Source organism: Simochromis diagramma, unplaced genomic scaffold (assembly GCF_900408965.1).
Source record: "Simochromis diagramma unplaced genomic scaffold, fSimDia1.1 OVJJ01000201.1, whole genome shotgun sequence".
Lineage (NCBI taxonomy): Eukaryota > Metazoa > Chordata > Actinopteri > Cichliformes > Cichlidae > Simochromis > Simochromis diagramma.
The window spans coordinates 23,221-43,739 of NW_024387223.1; the positions used below are offsets into that span (position 1 = coordinate 23,221).

At 40.7% G+C, this 20,519-nt stretch overlaps 1 protein-coding gene across 1 annotated transcript; it reads right to left on the reverse strand.

Annotated features, from left to right (window-relative positions):
* Window positions 1-8,664: 8,664 nt before the first annotated feature.
* Window positions 8,665-12,668, reverse strand: LOC120746646 (myelin-oligodendrocyte glycoprotein-like). Its single transcript, XM_040052084.1, has 2 exons — window positions 10,344-12,668; window positions 8,665-9,316 (listed from the first exon to the last, which is right to left on the reverse strand). The coding sequence occupies exons 1-2, from the start codon at window positions 10,399-10,401 to the stop codon at window positions 8,799-8,801; spliced, it is 576 nt and encodes a 191-aa protein (XP_039908018.1). The 5' UTR covers window positions 10,402-12,668; the 3' UTR covers window positions 8,665-8,798.
* Between the last annotated feature and the right edge of the window lie 7,851 nt (window positions 12,669-20,519).

A 20,519-nucleotide genomic window follows, 5' to 3' on the forward strand; every position in this document is an offset into this window, starting at 1 on the left:
CCCATGTCTGCTACCACATGTGATATTACTAAGTGCATTTCTCTGGTGCCTGCATTTAAGGAGGCTGAGATGGATTCTTTTTTTGCAGCATTTGAGGAAATTGCTGGTGATTTTCAGTGGCCTAGTGAGATCTGGCCCCTTCTATTGCAATGTAAATTAAATGGCAAAGCCCAGGGGGTGGTGGTCGCGCTTTCTTTAAAGGACAGTTTGGACTATTCCAGTGTAAAATTGGCTGACTTCTTTAATAAGTTGCTTGAAGATGTTTCATCCAAGAAGCTTCTTCAGTTCTAGGGTCAAATGGTGAAGAGTCCCAGATTTAAGCCCTGTGGGAGTTTCCCCTCAATGAGCGACAATGGACCCCATAATGATCCTCTACCTAATCACACGAGCCAAAGTCACAATCAGCCAAGGTTTCTGGTGAGCTCATTGTGAAACCTAGCCCCACCCTATCATGTGCTTTTCTGAGATCAAAAGGCCAGTGGCGTGTCTAGAAAATTTTTGTTGGGGGGGCCAGGTAGGGGCACAGATTTGGAGAAGGGTGGCAGATGTAATTGGCAGATAATGTTAAAAACAATTCTACCAACCGTTAACCATAATTCAATAAACCTAATAACCGAATGCGCTTTTAACTCTCATTAGAATGAGATTTTAACCACTACGGTGCAAAGTTTTTAGATACTGCGTTGATAAAGTACAAGAGATACAATCAGTCAGTGTTTATTCAGCATTCAAGGACAGCAATATTTGCATAGTATTTTTACTGACATGTAGTGCACATATGTTTTGGGCAAAAACATTTTTGAATATTAAAATACGAACATTTTTAACATACAATTGACAAATTAGCCAGTTCCAATGCAAAACTTTATCTGCCTGTTAAAAAAAGAAGATAATCTTCTCACAAACTGGTGTTTGATTTTGAAACAGGAAAAAAGTGGGGAAACAGCTGAAAAGACTAACATTTGAATAAAACCTGAAAGCAAGTAAATAGTTTATATGCTGCCTTATGGTAAACTTTGGTAATATTGATAAATGAAATGATGAAATCCAGTCAGCTGGCATGGTGACACTGCCAGTATTAACCTGCAGGGCTGGACTGGGACAAAAAATTGGGCATTTTGACTAGAGACCGGCCCCCCAGGTATTAAAGCCATAAAGCCTTTGAATGAAAACAAATGCTGTTGTGACAGTGATGTACAGTCTTGTTGGTATATGTATGATTTCTATACATTTTACGTCAGATAAAAACTTTAGTTGTAAGATTCAGATAATTATTTAATAAAAGCGAGATATTTTAAATGAGAATAAGAAAGTATTTTTTTGTGCCCCCCTCTCCCTGTTAATGCCCTACCTGGCCCCCTGGCAACACTTTGCTAGACCCGCCCCTGCACAGTTACCAGCTGTCAGCTACTTAGAAAAGGATCCTGGTGTTATTTGTCTCTCAGAAACAGTTCATAACTTCCCTTCAGTTCATTCATGTCACCTAAAAGGTAAACCTGTTTCTCCATCACAGCTCTGATGATCCAGTAAGGACATCACCTGGTTTCATCTTCATGTTTCCCTCTCACCACATAACCAAACCGACATCATGACCAGCAGCTTTACAGCTGTGGCTCCAGCAAACATCAGCTGATACTAGAAGTTAATATTAAATAAATTCTAACAACAGCTGATCAAGCTTAAACGTGCTGCTGTTGTTTAGCGCGACATCCGCTGGTTTCCTCTTTCTGGCGCAAAGTGGGCGATAAATAAAGAAGAGAGAAAAGCCGATCAGCTGATCATTGATCAGTTTCATGATTGAAGTAGCAACAGGAGAGGGATGGTGAGAGAATGAGAGAAGAGGCAGCTGTACTGACAGAATAACTCCAGCTTTGTGTCTTTTTCCATTCTAGCTAAAGTCTGGGACAAACTGCGTCTCTTCTCAGCTCAATACGAAACATGTAATATTTTCTCTGAATGAGGGACCATTCCATTTTTTAAGGAGCCGTTGGCAACTCTACTAACTAACCTTATCAATAAAATAAAGTTCACTATCAGTAACATCATAGAACCCACCCAGCTGTGTAGAAACTCTGTCAAGCTGGCTAGAACGCAGTACGAGTTATTGTAACTGACTGTAAAAAGTCAGCATAATGAAAATAAACTGCACCTAAACTTGGTTTATATCTGACCCAGATAGACTGCAGGTCATAACTTCTTACCTGAAGTTCAGTTCACCTGACACTCGGACCAGCGGCCACCTCGGGTCTCTCCTCCTGCCTCACCTTCCCTCATCCACCTGTTGCCTCTGTGGAAGCTCCCCCATAGCCACCACCAAACAACTGAGTTATTTTTACACATCGGCCAGCATCTGGCCAATCCACCACCTCTCATTGTTCATGCCGTTACAAAAATAAATAAATAAATAAGTCATCCGCCCACCATGCAAATGTCCGATGGCTAGTCCAGCTATGTTAACTTGTTAACCTTTCCCCGAAAAAATGTTTCCTGCGGTGCTGTCTTTTGTGCTTGGCTCTCCTACCTTTGCTAACATGATGCAGAAGCTGGTGCTGCATTCACTTACCCTCGGATATCTGAGCTTCACTGTGAAACCATAATCGTACATTTGATATTTCATTAAATTTTATTGTTTTAGCTTCGGGGTGGCACCTGGGGTGGCCAGTCTGGTTGAGGGGAGTGCCCTGTGCCCCCCCAGGCCACCCCGCTGGACACGCCACTGCAAAAGGCCCATGATGTGAGCTGGCAATAAGCGGTCTGGGAAGGGATTTCTAAACTGGATTATAGATGGAAGACAGTTGGTGTCGTAAACCACCGCCCCTGTTCAAAGATGGCCGTTCACAGTGGACATAGATGGCTTCTTTCACTCCTCTTTCAAACCATCTGTCTTATCTGTCCAAAATGTGAAAATTGGTATCCTCGAAAGAGTGTCCTTTGTCCTTAAGATGCAGATGGACATCTGAGTGTGGTTCTTCTATGTTGTCATAAACCGGGGCATGTCAGTGCAGACTGTTTGACCCTGAAACGCAAAACACCGAATTCTCAGGAACCTAAAGGTGTTGTCTTTGTGAAAGCAGCGTCCCTTGTTTTGAACCATTTATCTTTGACGGTTTGTTATCACTAACTGATATAAACAATGAACTGAAACCGGTGTGCATATTGAGAGACACTGGAGTTTCTCAGACTGTAATTATTTCCAGTGTTTTACCTTTCTCTGCAGACATTGCATGTGGTTTTAACATTATACTGCATAGAATAGAGATGGGTTACCCTCCCAGACCAGTTTACATAAAATCAAAACTTGTTACGGGATTTTTCCCGTCACAGTATGCCCAGCCTTACCAATAGAGAGGGTGACCATGTTGCTGGTAAAAGATGTTGTGGGTTACTGCCTCCTAGTCTGGAGGTTCTAGATAATTCCCTCAGTCACAAACCCACAAACCCAAAGAAAACACTCTAATGCCTGTGTCTCAATCTCACAGCATTTTTTACCCCTATTTGCGGGTCGCATAATGACGTGAAGCAATAATTTTTTTAATTATTGTTTAAAAAATTATTTTAAATTATTTAATATGACGGCAATAGACAGAGTGTTACAGGCATAGCCATAAAGAATGTAGCCTCATGGGCAGTGTAGGAGAGTTGAAAAGTATGAGTTATCATCAAGCAGAAACGGGAGCTGGAAGCATGTAAAAATAATAATAACCACTGCAGCCAAGAAGAGTGCCTGACGAGCCCAGTTGTAAGTAAGCTATTAAGACTCGACTGTACGCTGTGTTCGTGTTTTCCTCCGAAACAATAAGCTCCATTGGAGCAGCCTTTCAACGCCTCTCTCTGTCTCTCACTAGCAAAGTTGACCCACACAACAAAGTAAAGCTAGTTTTCAGCTACGAGCCCGACACAGAACCCACCGTATTAGCCAGAGGTCCCTTTACTACGGTTCAGAGCTGCGGACCTGTTTTATATATGTGAAGAATAGTTTTCTATACGAGATCGCTGCAAAAAGTGCAGCCCTACGTAATGTCCACTCTACTGTTACTCATTTTATATTAAGATTTAAACATCTAGTTGGTGTTGGTATCGTGAGTAACCTTCAGTAATAGTAATAAATCACATTCATGTTGTTGTAAAAAGCATGATAATATATTAAGTAATCCAAAGTATTCAGAATGCGTTGCTCTCATTGAGTAACGTAACGGAATACGTTACAGAATACATTTAGGGGCATGTATTCTGTAATCTGTAGTGGAACCTTCCCAACACGGTGCACCAGGATTTAACATAGATGCACAAACTACCTCTCTGCTACATTGTTTGGGAGATCATTACTTAACCACATGTCCATGAAAAACAGAACATCAAATCACGAACATTACACTTTATATTGTAGATCTACAGAGTGTCATGATGTGAATCTTAGATAAGGACCCATGAAGGGGACACAGAGTGCAGGACAGGAAACCAGCAGTTTATTTAAGGCTGATAAAAACCATCAGAATGAAAGTTCATACATTCCTCTACCACAGTTTTGGGGATACAAACTCCAAAAGGCACTGGGGAAACAGTAAAACACAACAAGTGAAAAAGGAAGACTGAAGCTATAAATACACAAAGGCGAATAAGTGTAATCAAATGAGAATGAATTAAAAGATGTAAAATAAAATATACAAGAAACAAAGGGGTATTAAAGTAAAACAGGAAGTAACATAAGAAGGGAACAAAAGGAGCAAGATTAGTATTAAAATACAGGAGAATATAGAGGAGACAGATTAAACTGGAACTCAAAGAATTAAACATAAACCACAAACAGAAACTTCATTGGAAAAGGTAACAAAAACTAAAACTAAGAAAATCTGAGATTATAATCATAAAGAAACCAACTAAGAAAAGGTCTGAACAGAATCGTGGATTGTAATTGAATTTAAGTTCGTAGCACACAACACCAGGTTCAGTTTTAACTGCCTGTCTCACTGATATAAACTGAGCCAGAGTTTCTAAATGCCCATCCTGCAGTCAGTGTGTGTTTGCAGATGAAAGGTAGCAGTGGGCGGTGTTCTTGCAGGACCACCAGTCTTTTAGCCTGTGGTTAACAGATGTTCACAGCACTGTAGTCGTTCAGTTTCCTGATTAACAGGAACATGTGAGCAGATTGCAGAGGTGCAGGTGTTTCTCACACCGTCACATGTTTTATTACACAATGTTTGAATCTTTTGACAGGAGAATGATTACATGTAAGTGCTTTAAATCCATTAAACTTCCATTACTACCGTTCAGTCTTTGACTGGTCCATGTTTTCTTCATGTATTTATTTATTCATCAAAGCATAATATTCCAGTTTAAATCTGCGGCGTCGCACGTTGTTCAATCACAGAGATGTGATGACCACAACCTGACAGATTAAACAGGAACTCAGAAGTGATGCTCAGTGATCACGCCAACAATGTGAAAAAACACCCGAAACCCTGGCTGATTGTGACCCACACCCGCTTTCACACCTTGGCTCATGTGATTAGGTAGAGGATCATCAGGGGGTCCTTTTGTCCCTCTTTGGGGGGGAAACTCCCACTGGGCTTAAATCTGGGACTCTCCACCATTTGACCTTAGAGCTGATGAAGCTTCTCGGATGAGAGGTGAAACGTCTTCAAGCAACTTAAAGAAGTCCAGACGCTTTTCTTTGCAAGCTCCTTAGACTACGGTGACCTGGATGACTGAGAACCTTCACAGACGAGAAGTCTGTATTGAGAGCAGTAAATCAGAGGAAAGCTCCTGGCCCTGATGGAATGCCTGGTAGAGTGTTCAAAGCCTGCGCCGACCAGCTGGCTCCTGTGTTCACTGGACTATTCAACCTCTCCCTGTCACATGCCACTGTCCCCAAATGCCTGAAATAATCAACAATAGTCCCATTCTCCAAGTCCACCACCATAAGTAGCCTCAGCATCTACAGACCCATCACACTGACTCCAGTGGTTGCAAAGTGCTTCGAGAAGCTAGTCTCAAAGCACTCCCACCCAGCTTCGAGCCCCACCAGTTTGCCTATAAAGCAAACAGGTCCACCGAGGATGAAATTTCCACTGCCCCCCACTCTGCTCTGCATCACCTGGAGAATCCTGGAACATCAGTAAGGATGCTTTTCATTGATTTCAGCTCAGCTTTCATCAACCCAGACATTCTTATAGCCAAGCTGCTAAACTTGGACCTCTCCCCGCCACATGTCACAGTCAGTCAAGGTTGGCAAGCAGGATCATCCACCCTTTCACTCAGCGCTGGCTGTGTGTCGGCTCCACTCCTATACACCATCTACACAATTGACTGCACCCCTACGCAAAAAACTGCACAATGACAATAAAAAGTTCCAAGTCTAACAAATTGGTTCCCGCTCGTGAAAATTCCTATTGTTTTTATTCTGGCCGTGATTTACCTTCATGGTGAACTTGACCCTCACCTTCTTCCAACTCAACAAAAGTGCTGTCAAACGTTTGTGCTGCAATATTTGTGTTTGTGCTGCTTCTGTGTTAAAGTTATTCATGAAAATGTAAAAAGGTCACACATACACACGTTTATCCAAACCAAACAAATTTGATGTCAATCAGTTGTACTACTTTTGTGCTGGTTTTATTTTAAAAATATGAGAAGAAAGAAGAAGAATCTTTTTACAGTAAGAAGGGGGCTAGTTGACCTCAGATGACCTCTAGAAGCTTTGATTTATATCTCTGAAAGGATAGCAGCACAAACAACTATTTTTGCAGCACAAATGTCACAAAAACATTTGACACCACCTCTGTTGGAAAAGATGGGGAGCAAACTTTACACTCATTAAAAATCATCTATTAAGTATTTTTCTGGGTAACCGTATAGAGTTTAAATTTTCACCTCCCTCTTTCCTATTAAACCCACAGGCCGTTTTAATACCACAGAGGCATGACACCGAATGAGTCATAACTCATGCAAACATCAACAACCACCCAGAGAAAACTCCATCAGTTACAAACGTTTCTGCACTGTCTTCCTCGCCTGTAAATAAACCCCAGGGGGGATTATGAAACATGATCATCCAAAATGTTCCTGAGCAGTTTCTATTTTTCATATTTTGTGCCAATTTATAAATACAGCCAGTCCAGCACTAGAATTAAGTCCTGAGCCATCAACACAGCGACCATGAATAAATCAGGAAGATGACACTCGAAGATGAGCTGATAAACAGACTCTACTGTAATAACAACGATCCACATCTGTGCTTTATGAGCTGCCTGCATCATCTTATAGACTCAAATAGAATAGCCCTTCATTGTCATGTAAAACTAAATTAAAGGTTTAGCATGCCAACTGTACAGGAGTAAAAAAAAATTAAACACATCAGGAATAAGCACCAATCAGAAGAGATGTATACAGTCAAGAGGAATACATATAAAACAATAGAGAGGCACACACTGTTCTCATCAGTTAACAGAACCAGTTTAAGTCAAGATTTTTCTGGAGTTCAGATTCTGACAGTTGTGTACTTTTTCCCCCCTTTAACAGGAAATAAATACAGAATAATTCGAGTCCCTGTTCATGCTGCTCAGAGTATAAAACACTTGAAAATATATTAACTTCTTATAAAATAATATATCTCATGGTGTTGTAAACTATTTAGTGACAAATACAGCACATAGTGTTTGTACCATTATTAACAAAGAGGAAAAATCATGGACCTGTGATATTATTATGTATTTTTGGTGTTGCTTCCCCTTCTCCATGCTTGTACATATGTGTGTGTGGGTGGCTGTGTGTCTGAGCACTTGTTTATAGGCGCCGTCAGGCCTGGGGGGTGTGGCCCTGCTAGGGGACTGGCCACACCCGAAGCCACACACCTGCTGCTGATCAGGCCTCGTCGGGGGAGCTACTTAAGAGAGTCTTGGAGCTCCCACCGACGTGGGATCATTGCTTGAGACGCCATGTTAGGCTTCTGTTCAGTTTAGTCTGTGAGTGTATGCCTACTGGAATTACGTGTCTTGACAGCTGCCTCTGTCATTTTCCCCTCAGGAGGAGCGTGGAACATCGGAGGGCAGCAGGCACGGGGTGTGTGTGGACACACGAGAGTGGAGAACACGGAGCACAGACTTTTTGGGAAGACACGACACGGGAGTCACGGGAGAGCACAGGGATTTACTGTTATTGTTTCCATCACTGTAAATAAACGCACTGTTTATACACAGAGTACCGCGCCTGGGTCCTCCTTTTCCCCACATCCTCACGGTCTGCCAGCCAGACCGTGACATGAGCCACATTAGCTGTTTTTGCAGCAGCTCAAATGTGTCTACAAAACATTAGTTTTTAAAAGAAATATTTATTTATTTTAATAAAAAAAATGCATTTTAGCTGTGTTGCAGTTATATTATGTTTTTCACTGTATTCATTTACTCTTCGGGGACTGTACCATCAACTCAAACTGTAACAGTAACAGCAGACTCAAGAATCAGGTGACATTTCAGTGCAGCTCGTTTCCAGCTTCATCGCTCTGCAGGAGATCCTCACGGGTTTGTTTGTCTGCTGGTCTTTGTGTTAGAAGCAACAGAGACGACATTAATCAGTAAACTGGTTCTTATGTAATGCTTTTCTACTGTGAGCACTCAGAGTGAGCCCTTTACACAACTTGCCTCATTCAAACATTCACACCAGCACTTTTTCTGTGTAAGAGCTTTCTGTCTAACATTTAGACTCCAATGACTGCATCTGAGAGCAACTTGGGCTAAGTATCTTCCCTGAAAATATTTAGGATGCAGACTGGAGCAGACAGGGATCAAACCACACCAACCCTCCCATTAGTAGGGAACCTGCTCTACCCCCACAGCTACAACCACCCCAATCATTAAAATCAATGTGGTTGCTACAAACACTAAAATCACTATGGCTACTATCTGTCCAACACGCCACTTTTCTCTCTCCATGTTCCCTCCAACATCCCTGTTTTCTCTCTCAGTGTTTCCTCCACCCGAGGTATCTTTAGTAGTCTGTTCCACCCTGATGCTGATGGAGCTCCGCTTGTTTCTTGTTCTCCTCGTTCCGACAAAACACTCATATCTGCCCGCATCACTGAAGGTAACTTCCTTCAGAATCACTGAAACGTCTCCATTCTTCATCTCCGGGTCTCTCAGCTTCACCCGTCCTTTGTAAGACAGATGCTGATATTTTTCATAGGAGCGCTGCTCTCTGTAGTACCACACGTAGTCTGTCAGCTCAGGTCTGCTCCACTCCAGCAGCTCGATGGGAGCATCTGTAAAACCCCAACACTGGAGCGTGACGTGCTCTCCATGCTTCACTGTGATCACCTCATCCGGATCTAAACCACAACAGAAGAACAGTCATTAGTGCTTCAGCTCAAAGGAAACTACAGGGAAAACCCCAAAAAGGTCAAAGTGTTTCATATGTGATGAGTGAATACACAGACACATCCAACATCCAGGTGAGACTGAAAACACGCAGATCTGCTGAAAGTAATTTAAACTGTAGCCAAACATTTGTGCTTGCACACAGGGCTGGAATGGGACAAAACCTAAATCATAAAATGAGGCTAACCCAAAGAGAATGTATTTGTAACTTCTATTAATTTCAAACAATAACAGACCATGTTGATCATATTCTAATAATCCAGCTGAAACGCACATAACCAAGAGTGAAAATATAATATATGTAAATGTGTGATCAGTGTGATCAGTTCACACATGTAAACAGTCTGCTACTAAGAAGCTGAGGTATACATCATCTGCAGCAATCTGAGAAAGACAAGTGTCACAAAATTATAAATGAATAAATAAAATGATCTGCCCTCACTTGATGCACTCCAAGATATTTTCGTTCGTCACACGAGTGTCGTTTCAATCAACCATTCAATGCTGAAAACCACAAAGTAGTGAATCAAAAAGCGAAACTCCAAAGACGTGTGACAGGATGACTCAGCAACAGGTGAAAACACATTCTGGGAATCCGAGCACAGAGCGCAGACCTACCGCAGGTTACACTCGTTACCTGCATGTTTAAATTCATTTTTCATTCATGTTCATTTATTGTGTCTGACGAATGTTTTCGTAAACTTTGCGAAAGTTCACGAAAACACGCAGATCTGCTGAATTTCGTAAACTTTGCTGAAGCATTTCGTAAATATTTCAGCAAAGTTTACGAAAACAGTCGTTCCTCACCGATGATGATGAACTGGCAGGTCTGTTACAGACAGCTAATATCTGCGTCCACACATGAAGCGAGCAGAAACCGAAAGTGGACCGCATCCTCCAACTGCAAGGATGGCGCAAAAATAAATAATAATAAAAAAACACACACACGCATAAATCAACCAGTTCCTATTTGTTTACCTTTTGATAGTGAAGTCCAAATCATCAAAAAGAAAAAGGAAACAGATATGAGCCACATTCCTGTAGTTTAAGTGATTCCAGCGCAATCGCTTAAAGAAAGTACGTATTGGTGCGTGCAGGGTCCATATATCGCAATGTCGATACCAACTCTTGTACAGATACGGATCAATACGAGAGCAATGAGATCGACACTTTAGATGCGATATCATCGAAGAGGAGACCCGACTGTGTGTGCAAGAACCGCTGCTTTCACAAGTCACAGAGCCGCCGCAGTTTGTTCCTCCGCCTCCTTTCTTTTGTTTTGATTGTTGTACTGTCACGTGACTCATGCAGTGTCGGGCAAACAAGTAGCGTCAAATATTACACTTTGGGAGTGAGAACGTGTTGGCCTGAAAACACGTGACGATGTGAAACTGGACTCCAAGATGAGCCGAGTGCCTCTGACACCTGGGGACAGAAAGAGAGGAGGATCCGAAATCATGTAGCTAATGTACCATTGTCACACAGACAGAGGACAAAACATCAAGAAAGCCCTTTATTGTCACTGTACAGGAATTAGATTGGTTGAAAAAAACTTTGTAAAGATATCCTCTCCCTCCATCTATCTAAACTACTAAGAATCCGACATATGCATCGTCTGCAGCAGTTTGAGGAAAGGAAGTGTCACAAAATTACAAACAAATAGCTGAACTACTTCATAAAGTCAGTATGCCCTCACAAGATGCACTCCCAGATGCCAAAGTTGTTTCAGTTATTAGTGAAGAACACAAAGCAGTCGGTTACAAAACGAAACTTCAAAGACGTGTCACATGATGACTCAAGTCTGACCTGTGCCTTGATAAGGAACCCGAAAAAACACCAACTCCCTGCCAAGATTCTGGGAATCCAGGAATCCAGCACACAGAGCAGAGATCTGGCAGCTGGTACTGGTTGCTTTATATTTAAATTAATTTTCATACAATGTGTCTGGTGTTGTCTGAAGGTGATACTGACACCAATTTGGCACACGTAATCTTGTCAAAATTTACAACATAGTAGAGGCACTGTTATCTGCAGTGTAGTGGCAATTCCTTTTGTTTGATAAACTAAACATCCCACAATTAAAAATCCACAAACCACTGCTGCACTGAGATAATATTTTGTACGCAGGCAAAAGAAGTCCACTGTCCAAACTTGAAAGTTGCACTTTTTATAGTTTATTAATCCAGTTTGGCAAGCAATATCAAGATCCATTTTTTCTTACTTCCTGCTGATTCTCCTGCTCTGGTAAAAAAAAACAAAAAAACATAGGCCCACCCCAGTACGTGCTGGTTCTATACCAGTTGGCCACATCTTCCAACTTCTGCTAACGTGAAAATAAATAAGAAAAAAAAAAAAAAAAAAAAAAAAAAAGAAGAAAAGAAAACACACACACAAAACAAATGACTCGACTTCTTGTAGTGAGCCACTCCTTCCTTCTTTGCCTTTTGATAGTAAAACTTTGCAAAACAAATATGACCTTTCCAAGCAGATATGATCAACTTTCCTGTAAATGTCCCTGACTTGGTGCTGGATGCAGGAGTGTGTTTGATGCTCTGTTACAGAAAGCTGGTTTCAATGAAATGCAGATTTTTCTCTCTGGTCCACAAACAGAGCTAATAACTGTGAGTTAGTTTACAGGATGTAGCTGTGAGACTACTGGCTCCTGTTCATCCTGCACATTCACATAAAGCAACTGTGCAGCAGATTAAGTTTCCACAGAATTCCACGTCCACTAAAGCCATTTCATTCTTTTTCTTCTACTCTGGGATTATTAAATTATTTATTATCTTTTATTTATCCAGGTGGAAGTGTCACTGGGGTTAAGATCACATTTCCAAGAGAGACCTGCCATCTCTCTAGATAAATCCAAATCAGAATACTTCATTAATTTTATGATCGGAAAGGTCAGGTCAGGGGTTTGAATCCACTGAGCTGCCCAGAGGTACCCCTGAGCAAGGTACTGTCTCTAGACACTGCACCCTGAGCGCTGGATTGGTGGCTGCGCACTGCTTCACTGAGTGAATGGGTTAAATGCAGAGAGGAATGTCCCTACACGATTAATAAAGGATAGTTTATTAATCCCAGAGGAAAGTATGTGAGCACAGTTGCTCCAATAAATTAGAACAGTAACAAACAAGGTAAAGTGCCTGTAGTGGCAATTCCTTTTGTTTGACCAACCAAACATCCCACAATTAAAAATCCACAAGCCACTGCTGCACTGAGATAATATTTCGTACGCAGGCCCACCCCAGTGCATGCTGGTCCTATACCAGTCTCTTTATTTATAGAGACAAAATGGCCCTGCAGCTCTTACTGACTAATGTAACAAGGTAACATCAAACAAACAAAACATTGAAACAAATATTAACCTACAAATAAACTTGTAAATAAACCCAAAATATAAGTAAACTAACAACAAACTTTAACTAATTTCAAAATAATAAAAATAAAGAACAAATAGCTCCAACAGTGCCAACATCCCTACTTCCATACTTGGTTGTACTTTGCTTTCTTCTGCTTGTGTATTAATGTTTCAGACATGCAACAACCATTTCCTGATGCGAAACAGGACTGTGGTTATCTTTCATGAATGCTGCGGAAACAGGCCGACTCCTGAAAATGAACTGTGTCCACATGTCTTTGTTTCCATTCTGTCCCTGGAGAGTGACCCAGTTGTTCATTAACATGAACTCATGTTCACCACTTCCAGAAATGAAAGTAATGCAAGCACAGCAAACATCTACTTAAGAAGCCGTTTGTCTTCATGTCAGTGTTTAAGACAATCAGGAATCTTAACCACCCACAGCACTGGATACAAATAAAAACAAGAGGAGTCAAACATGTGCAGGTCTATTCTTTACTTTTGTGATTTCTGTTTCAGCTGAGGTCTTTTGTTGCTATAAAACCAACGACTTGATCAGTTGTGTTTCTGTTGTTTTGAAATATTTGTATTTGTCTCCTTTTTGCTAAACAGCATCATACCAGCTAAGCAGGCCCATGAAGTGGAGGTTAAATAAAGCTGTGATGTATAAAGCTGCTTTTCAGCTGGTTAACAAGAGAGTGGAGAAGAGATCTAACTTTGTATATAAATAAGACTGAGCACGCATCAGTACAACCCGTCTACTTCTTCCTTCTTCTCTCATTAGGGATCGCCACAGCAGATCATCTGCCTCCATCTCACCCCATCTCTACCATCCACCTCTAACGTGCCAACACTGCTGATTTTCTTTGGCGAACAGAAATCCAAATACATTTCAGTTTTAAATGTCTAATGGGATGAAAAATGAAAATGAAAATAAATTTCAGTAGAAATACCCCAAGGAATTATCAACACTGATATAAATATAAAAAAATAAAATAAAATAAAAAATAAATAAAAGGAGCATATCACCACTGATGCTGTTAGGATTCTTGTGTTAGCACTTCAAGCTTCAAATCCATTAGCCAAGTAAAGCCTCAAGTACTCTATGTGCAGGTGTGGCTATAGATTCAAAAACATTTCTAACTTGATTTAAAGTTTTCGTCTGTGCTAGCAGAAAACTTTGTTGTGGAGATCCTTCAGAGACCTGAAAACCACAGATGTCTGGATCTACCGTAAATCCAAACATACTGTTTCTCAGAAAGGAAATCATATAAACTGATCAGGTTCTCAGTATAAATCAATTTCAACAGCCCAAAAAACAAACCTGCCGTGAAGCTCACCACAATAGTTCCTGTGTTTTCTCTCTGCCACCGTGTCTCTTCAACCTCCACCTTTAAGTCAGTGCCTGGCAGGGCCAACACCTGATAACAGTTTCCTGATGGTTGTTTCAGTCCTCATAGTACACTGAGCTACTCTTTTGAGAAATCTTTTTCCCGCGTTTCTTTTGCAGAATGCATCAAATACATCTACAGGCAATACGAACGCTAGTTTGTTTACCAACACATTACATTTCTTCACTTTTTGAGATGTCGCAGCTGATAAATGTGCTGTCCCCATTATTAGATATGCCGGAAATAGAAACACAGATGCAGAGAGACATCCAGTAGAGAGCGGAAAAATAATCTGCCTGTCACAAAGAAAAGAAAGTAAGGACCGAGAAAAAGAATGATTTAGTATTTGGTGACCAGAGATATTCCCAGCAGCAGCATCTGGGTCAGCCGCTAAAATCACTTCCTCCCCTCCCGCTGCTGTTTCCTGCCCCCAGGGGATTTATGCCTGTTTGTTTCACTGTGTGTGTTTCTACTGAAATAGGCGCATCTGTGCATCAAAAATATTGTCTTCCTCTTGACACCTGTTAGAAGTGTTGTGCTCATCTTTGTGAAAATAAGTCAGAGAGGAGATAACGTGTGAGCAAAGTGTAGCAACGAGTATTGAGAGAGTAGCTGAAGCTGCAGGAGTTTGCACTTAGAAAAAGAAAAAAAACGAGGGGGAAAGAGAAAGAATGAATTTCTTCTCTGTCCGTTGGCCCATTTTGTGAGTCTCAGTCACACTTGTGAAGCAGAAATCACACGCAGGTGACAGCATATCTCTGTTTGTGTGCTCCTCTCTGTGCTTCAGGCCAACCTTTAAGTGCCTGAGGCATTTGAGAAGCAACCTCGTGACCGCAACATCGCGACAAACGAAGCATCTTAATCCCCGCTGTCATTTTTAAAGAGCAGACTGTCTTTGTTGTCTCCATCAGACCGCTCTTTCATAAAAACGTATGCACTGGGAATTCACAGTATATGTATCTTTTCAAAGGGTGTGAGTGTTTGTGTGAAAGAGAGTGCAATGGCCTGGAAAATTAGGTGGGGTGGTTGTAAAGCAGAAACACACAGAAGACACTGTACTTATACTGTTCAGGATTTTATCAGCACTTTTGCACATTTAAGCTTTTTATCTCTCATATCTGCATCTCCTATTGAATTATTATATAGTTGCACTTCAAAGTTGTAGATTTTTTCATTCCTGTTCATGGCAGCCACTGTTTTCCATTACTTTGTGCATTTTGGGTTTTGATCGTTTTCAGATCTACAGTGCACATGAGGGGAAATCTTAACATGCTCATGCCAGAACACGCTCTGAAAAACCACATTTTACTAAACAAACAAACAAGCAAACTGTTCATAAATCTTAGTCTCTGAAAAAGAGACTTCAATACTCACCCTACTTCGCATTCAGCTGTTTTCAAGATGTGCTTGTTTATACTCCCCCACAGACATCGGTGGGGATGGTGGCAGCGCCAGACTGAAGATATAAAAGGAATGCCAGCACAGATTGCATGATTATGAGAGGAAGATAGATGTCGCCAAAGTGACGTCACCCCACAGTTTGTGGACTCCCATCTTAACCCCAGCTGTTTTGCCTAGTGCCATGTTGGGTTTGGAAAGTAGATGTGACCATATTTTCATGCTCTCAGCTCATGACAGCACTGGCTTTCTAGCTTAGTTCCTTTATCTGTCCTTCACTGTGGAATGCTAATTTTGGCAAATAGGAAGCAGCTCAAAAACAAAATCCCAAACAAAGAAAAATGGCACTCGTGAATTATTCAAAGAGGCTGTGCCCTGAGTTATGCATTCATTTTAAACCTTAAAACAATTTAAAGAAGCAAGCTAGACGTAGGGAGGCACAGTGGTGGAGTCGTTACCACTGTTGCCTCACAGTAAAAAGGTCCTGGGTTTGAATCAAATGCTGGGGGGTTTCTGTCTTTGCATGTTTCTTCATGCCTATTTATCATATCAAAACTGGTTTTGTAACAGGCTCCAAACACGCCGTCATTTAAACACTGAAGATTATAACCCACTCACCTTAGGAAATGCAAATTATGCCACTTCCCGTGACTTCAGAGGTCACAGCTTGAGTGTAATGACTTGACATATCAGGAGGGGCTGCAGAGCCTCTGGTCAAGTCCAGCTCTGCCTCTACAATCACACCTATGTGATTGTCTACACAGAGCCTGCACGCAACTGTTGTCTACATGTTTCAGCTATTAATTGTCACTAGAGGGCAGTGTCCAAAATATGTGTTGCAGCACGGGAAAAGGTGAGCAAAGTTGTTTTGTTTTTTAAATGAACAATTAAGAATAATACAATCTAGAACAAAGGTGAGCACAGAAAAGAGAAAAAAAGAAGAAAAAGAAAGAAAAGGAAAAAAAAGGGATCGCCACAGCAGATCATCTGCCTCCATCTCACCCCATCTCTACCATCCCCCTCTAACGTGCCAACACTGCCGATTTTCTTTGGCGAACAGAAATCCAAATACATTTCAGTTTTAAATGTCTAATGGGATGAAAAATGAAAATACATTTCAGTAGAAATACCCCAAGGAATTATCAACACTGATATAAGGCACAGTCATACTTGAACAAGTGAACAAATGTTAACAGTCTGTAGTTGATTAGACATTCATTTTCATCCAGTTGTCCAGTTCAAGTTAGCGGAGGGTGATAGAGTTGTGGCTGGAGCCTATACAATTCCCCAGTTTCAGAGAGTCTTCAGGAGGCACATCTAGACTCGGCCCTGAAGCAGCAAACACACAGGAGAAAAACACAGTGGGCACATCTTGGTTTCACTACAAGGCTTTGAAAGGTCTGCAAACAAACGCTGAATGAAGCTGAAATATAAATGTGCCAGCTTTGACTACTGATGGGACACCCAGTTGATTTCAAAGAGTCCTTGATGGTTAGTACCCACGTCTTTGGTGTGACAGGAATGACTCATTTTACCAACATGAGCCCATCACAACCGTTAACAACAGACAAGTGAAACTGTGTGAACACCTCAGGCCTGTTAGGGACACGACCCTCTCAGTGATGTCACAGCTAAATGGAGAAGGACCCATCAGTTACAGAAAGCATTGGCACTGTTCTTCCTCATTTTTAGATAAAGCTACGGACGGAATAAAAAAACTAAACACAACAATAGCCATCAACCTCCTCCTGACGAATTTCTATTTTTCATATTTTGTGCCATTTTTGTAAATACAGCGAACCAAACACTAAGAATAAGATCGGAGCCATCGGCACAGCGTCAATGAATAAATCAGGAAGATGTTACTCCAAAATGAGCTGACAGCATGTCAGAAGGTAAGGAGGATCCAAAATCACTGACACCCACACAGAGGACAAAACATGAAAAAATCCTATCAGTGCCAAGAAAATGTCCATCTGAGCACCAGATCTACACGACCCTGCAGGCTGTGTAAAGATGTCACAGAGACTATCCAGCACATAAGATGCAAGCTAGGACAGCGTACAACCAAGTGGCTGGGAGAGGTTACAGGAACGTCTGAACTCCTAATGCCCAAAAATCCATCTGGGAAGGATGATGTGAAATCTTTCTTTAGTGAATCTTACATTTGGAATCAACATGAAAACACAATCACTGTTTTGTGAAACAATTACATTTCTCTGTAAAAACCTCACAATGAATAACAACAATAGCAAACAGCCATCCTAAATTCAACTCAGTGCAGTTACATTCCTCTGACTGTGGGTGATTCTGGGCTTCTGCTGACACCTGGTGGATACACTGCAAAGTGTACAAAAATCATTTAAACACATCATTTAAACTGTATGTCATATTCCTAATGTTTTTTCATCATATCATATCATGTTTATCACTGTGAGCAGCTTTGTCTTTGTGTTTTGTCTTATAGATCATTAAATATGAGTGTGATCTCACGTTCTCTTTAACGCTCCTTTAGCATTATGCTGCCTATATTCCCTCCACTGTCTACAGATGAACACTCTTCAAGTCCTGTTTTTGTCTCTAGTTCTTGGGTCTACAGGTGAGTGAAAGAGCATTCTTACATTTTTATTCTTTAATGGTATTTCTGGTGAAAAGGGTTCATGTTTTTCATCGTCTCATCAGTGTTGCTCATGAGTGATAAAGGTGCAGTAGGCCTCTCTTCAGTACCAACAAAGTATGGTTCTGGACTGAGATGTGGAGAAACAAAACTGACACTGCAGAGCGACTGACCAACATTTCAGAGGACGCAATAAGATAAACGAGGCTGCAGCGACTCACAGAAACATAGAAGCCAAACTCAAATTCAGTTTTATTTATATATCATAAAACAACAACAGGGGCCTCAAAGCACTTTATATTGTGAGGTAAAGACTCTACAGTAATAACAATGATCCACATCTGTGGTTTGTTTGTCTCTGATCTTTGTGTCAGAAGCAACAGAGACGACACTAATCAGTAACCAGTAAACTGGTTCTTATGTAATGCTTTCCTACTCTGAGCATTCAAAGCCCGTTACACGCCCGCCTTATTCACTCATTCACACCAGCACTTTTTCTATGTAAGCCTTCTATCTGATGATGGGAGTTGACAGTTTTTGTTTGCTTGCAGAATGATCTTTTTCTTGAAATCTCATTTGTGTGAACATGGTCAACAACAAGTAGGCTAATGCTGTTAGACCTGTTTTATTGGCCTGACAGTGTCTGCGTGTTTCAGCGAAGCTGAACACAACATGGAGATTATTGTTTTACTTTTCACAGAATAAATGTTTTAAAACACAAACTCTTGGACACAGTTCACACAGCTCTTATACTGCAAGTCAAACCTTCTTTGGAGTATTGGAGGAGAAAGTGAGTAACTCTGCAGGGACCTGGTGGACAAAGGTGATAATGACACATTAACCCTTTAAGACCTACCATAGAACCAAGTCCGCCAGAGCTTATATTATATTTTTACCTGCTGTGGAGCCATTTTTGGGAGCATTTCAAGTTGCTATGCATCAATACAACCATTATAGCCCAAACTTTAATAATATGTCTGCATTAAGTGCATAGAAATTACATAAATTGCAAGAAAATGCAATAAACTACAAAAAAATTGAAAATTGTTTTTGTTTTTTTAACATATATTTCTAGTTAGAGAAATTTAAGAGGCTTATCCCTCAAAACTGTAAATACAAAAAAGTTGCACGAAATAACAGGAAATTTATTTTGAGTGTCTTCATAGTTTTATTTTTGAAATACACCAATTTTATATACTGCAGGAAAAACAAAAATAAATATTATAATGCAAATTTGCAAAAAGCAGCATATGCATCAAAATAAACTATTTCCAGCAGTGCAATATGAGTCCTAAGCATCCCAGAAACGACACAGAAAGTCATAAAGTCAAAGATAACTTTTAAAAACACCAGTATAGCCTTGATAGTTCACACTGACATCTATTCTAACGTAGGAAGTGTTATGAACAGCTGATCGGATCAGCAAAGCGTGTTTCTGGAATATTATGTTACCCACCACCTGCTTTTCCCTGTGTGGATAAGTAATGTCTGTGTGGCACTGAATTTAAATCAGTCACACAGTCATTTATGAGGCAACATAATGAAGCTCTGTTAGCACCATTTTACTGTCTCACTCTTATTTTCTCACCTTTGCAGCTTGTTGTCTTTGTAACAGCTGTTCCCTTACTCATCTGCCTCCCTCCTGCTTCTTGGTGTGTGTGTGTGTGTGTGTGTGTGTGTGTGTGTGTGTGTGTGTGTGTGTGTGTGTGTGTGTGTGTGTGTGTGTCTGCCTCCCTCCTCTAGAAGTGGCTGTTCTTGAGTGGTATGTAACCTGCAGAGGTGGGACCAAGTCATTGTTTTGCAAGTCTCAAGTAAGTCTCAAGTCTTTATCCTCAAGTCTCAAGTCAAGTCTCAAGTAATGTCAGGCAAGTCAGAGTCGAGTCTCAAGTCACTGGTGTAAAAGTCCGAGTAAAGTCACAAGTCTGAAACTTTGAATTTCAAGTCCTTTCGAGTCTTTAAAAAAAAAAACGAAAAAAGCATGTTGCAGTTATGCTAAATGTAAATATTAGACCATGTAATTTTTAAATCTGTGTTTTTCTCAACACATGACAAAATAGTGAACGTAGAAAATATACACAAATTGTGAAATTGCACCTCTTTAAAATGCAGCTCAATTAAACCTAGCTCCAAGAATAATTTTCACCGACAGTTCTGAGATAAGCTGCATGTTATTCTTGGATGCGGTTGTAGGACCAGCTTTAAAATCGCATGACAAAAATATCATACATAAATAAATGATATTTTAAAAAAAATATCATTAAAAAAAAAACTGCATCACCAACGGAGCCTGGACAACATTTGCTAGTTAGATGAAGTCAGCTATCTCATCGTAGCATATTTATATGCATATTTATAATTATACGGTTCTTGGAGTGAGTGCATACACG

What these genes read in the sequence shown, in the direction of transcription:
- LOC120746646 (XM_040052084.1), bottom strand. Translation starts at nt 10,401, where the DNA reads ATGTGGCTCATATCTGTTTCCTTTTTCTTTTTGATGATTTGGACTTCA. An exon ending in TTGGACTTCACTATCAAAAG is followed by an intron (nt 9,317 to 10,343) that starts GTAAACAAATAG and finishes GTTGTGGTTTAG; the next exon opens with ATCCGGATGAGGTGATCACA.